Below are 1255 nucleotides of genomic sequence, written 5' to 3' on the forward strand. Positions count from 1 at the left end.
GAAGAAAAACAGTCCAGTTGACAAAGAAAACTACCTTGAATAAACACGCAAAACACAACAATGGCTGGGATCAAAGCATATAGACTTTGTTCAGAGTCAAAACATTAAAGAAACACCAAAGCCATTTTGAAAGACATACATGAAGACATCAAAGTCAAGATGGATGAAAGAATCTTGGCATGAAAGACAAAGGTATAGTCAACAAAGTTCCCCTGCTCAGTATACTAACAACTAACCACTGTGCAACATTGGCTGTTGAGCTGTCATACAGACGTATCACCATTAGCATGGAGTGACCTGGATGATGAAGTCCTACTGATCATGGAGAGGCCAGAGAACTGCATGAACCTGTTCGAGTACGACAATGGCCAAATAGACGAAGGCCTGGCTAAGGTAATAATGCTGGCTATTGTGTTACTGTGGATCACCTCCCACTGCTGCAGAGCTCAGTCTGATAATATCTTTGGATGTTCTTTAACTCTTCTTTCTGTCCATCAGGAATTCATGAGGCAGCTGGTGGAAGCTGCAATTCAAATACATGAGGCAGGCGTCTTCCACGGTGATCTAAAACTAGAAAACATTCTCAACCAATTCTATGATGCTTGGCGCATTCCTCGAGTGCGCATCATTGACTTTGGTTGTGGCTGTTTTGTGACGCTGGGATATCGCAGCTACGCCGGTACGGCTGAACTCATGCTGACGTCTGATTTGGAGACTTTTATTTAAAACCTTTTTCTTTTCTCACAGGAACCTCTTGCTCTTGGTCTCCAGAGTTTAACCACCAGGAAACCTATGAAGCTGGCCCGACCACCGTCTGGCGACTCGGCTCCATCCTCCTGCAACTACTAGTGAAAATACTGACTTGTTCACAACAGGGATGCAGCACTGCGTAAATTTCCTCACCATAAAGAAGTTAAAAGTGTCTGAAGGTAAAGAGATGCCACTGCTTCTTTTCTTTATTAATATTTTGCAATTGTGTGAACTTGTAATTAATGAATGCAGCTTTCGTTCTAAGGGTCACTTTTCTCTCTGTCTACCCTCCTCAGGCTGTAAGAAGTTTTTGAAGAGCTGTTTGCTATTCAACCCGGATCAGTGTATTACCCTGGAACAGATGTGGTACCACCCGTGGTTCCGTTCAAGTATCTTGCCAGAAGCGCAGCCCTGAGGTCATTTGACAGCCGATGTTCCTCTTTTTTACTTTACTTAATTTTCAGGAAATGTGAACCTTATAATGATATGTAACCCTTTATGACTA

The 1255-nt window shown here is 42.8% G+C and overlaps 1 protein-coding gene across 1 annotated transcript; it reads left to right on the top strand.

The window, feature by feature from the left end:
* The first annotated feature begins 231 nt into the window (after positions 1-231).
* On the top strand, positions 232-893 carry LOC115246751 (serine/threonine-protein kinase pim-2-like). Its single transcript, XM_029826017.1, has 3 exons — positions 232-393; positions 499-679; positions 748-893. The coding sequence occupies exons 1-3, from the start codon at positions 322-324 to the stop codon at positions 891-893; spliced, it is 399 nt and encodes a 132-aa protein (XP_029681877.1). The 5' UTR covers positions 232-321.
* The last annotated feature ends 362 nt before the right edge of the window (positions 894-1255 follow it).

This window comes from Takifugu rubripes, chromosome 19 (assembly GCF_901000725.2).
Source record: "Takifugu rubripes chromosome 19, fTakRub1.2, whole genome shotgun sequence".
Taxonomy (NCBI): Eukaryota; Metazoa; Chordata; class Actinopteri; order Tetraodontiformes; family Tetraodontidae; genus Takifugu; species Takifugu rubripes.

Coding starts and splice junctions, on each gene's coding strand:
- LOC115246751 (XM_029826017.1), top strand. CDS start 322: ATGGAGAGGCCAGAGAACTGCATGAACCTGTTCGAGTACGACAATGGC. Junction 394..498: donor TAGACGAAGGCCTGGCTAAG/GTAATAATGCTG, acceptor TCTGTCCATCAG/GAATTCATGAGGCAGCTGGT. Junction 680..747: donor GGGATATCGCAGCTACGCCG/GTACGGCTGAAC, acceptor CTTTTCTCACAG/GAACCTCTTGCTCTTGGTCT.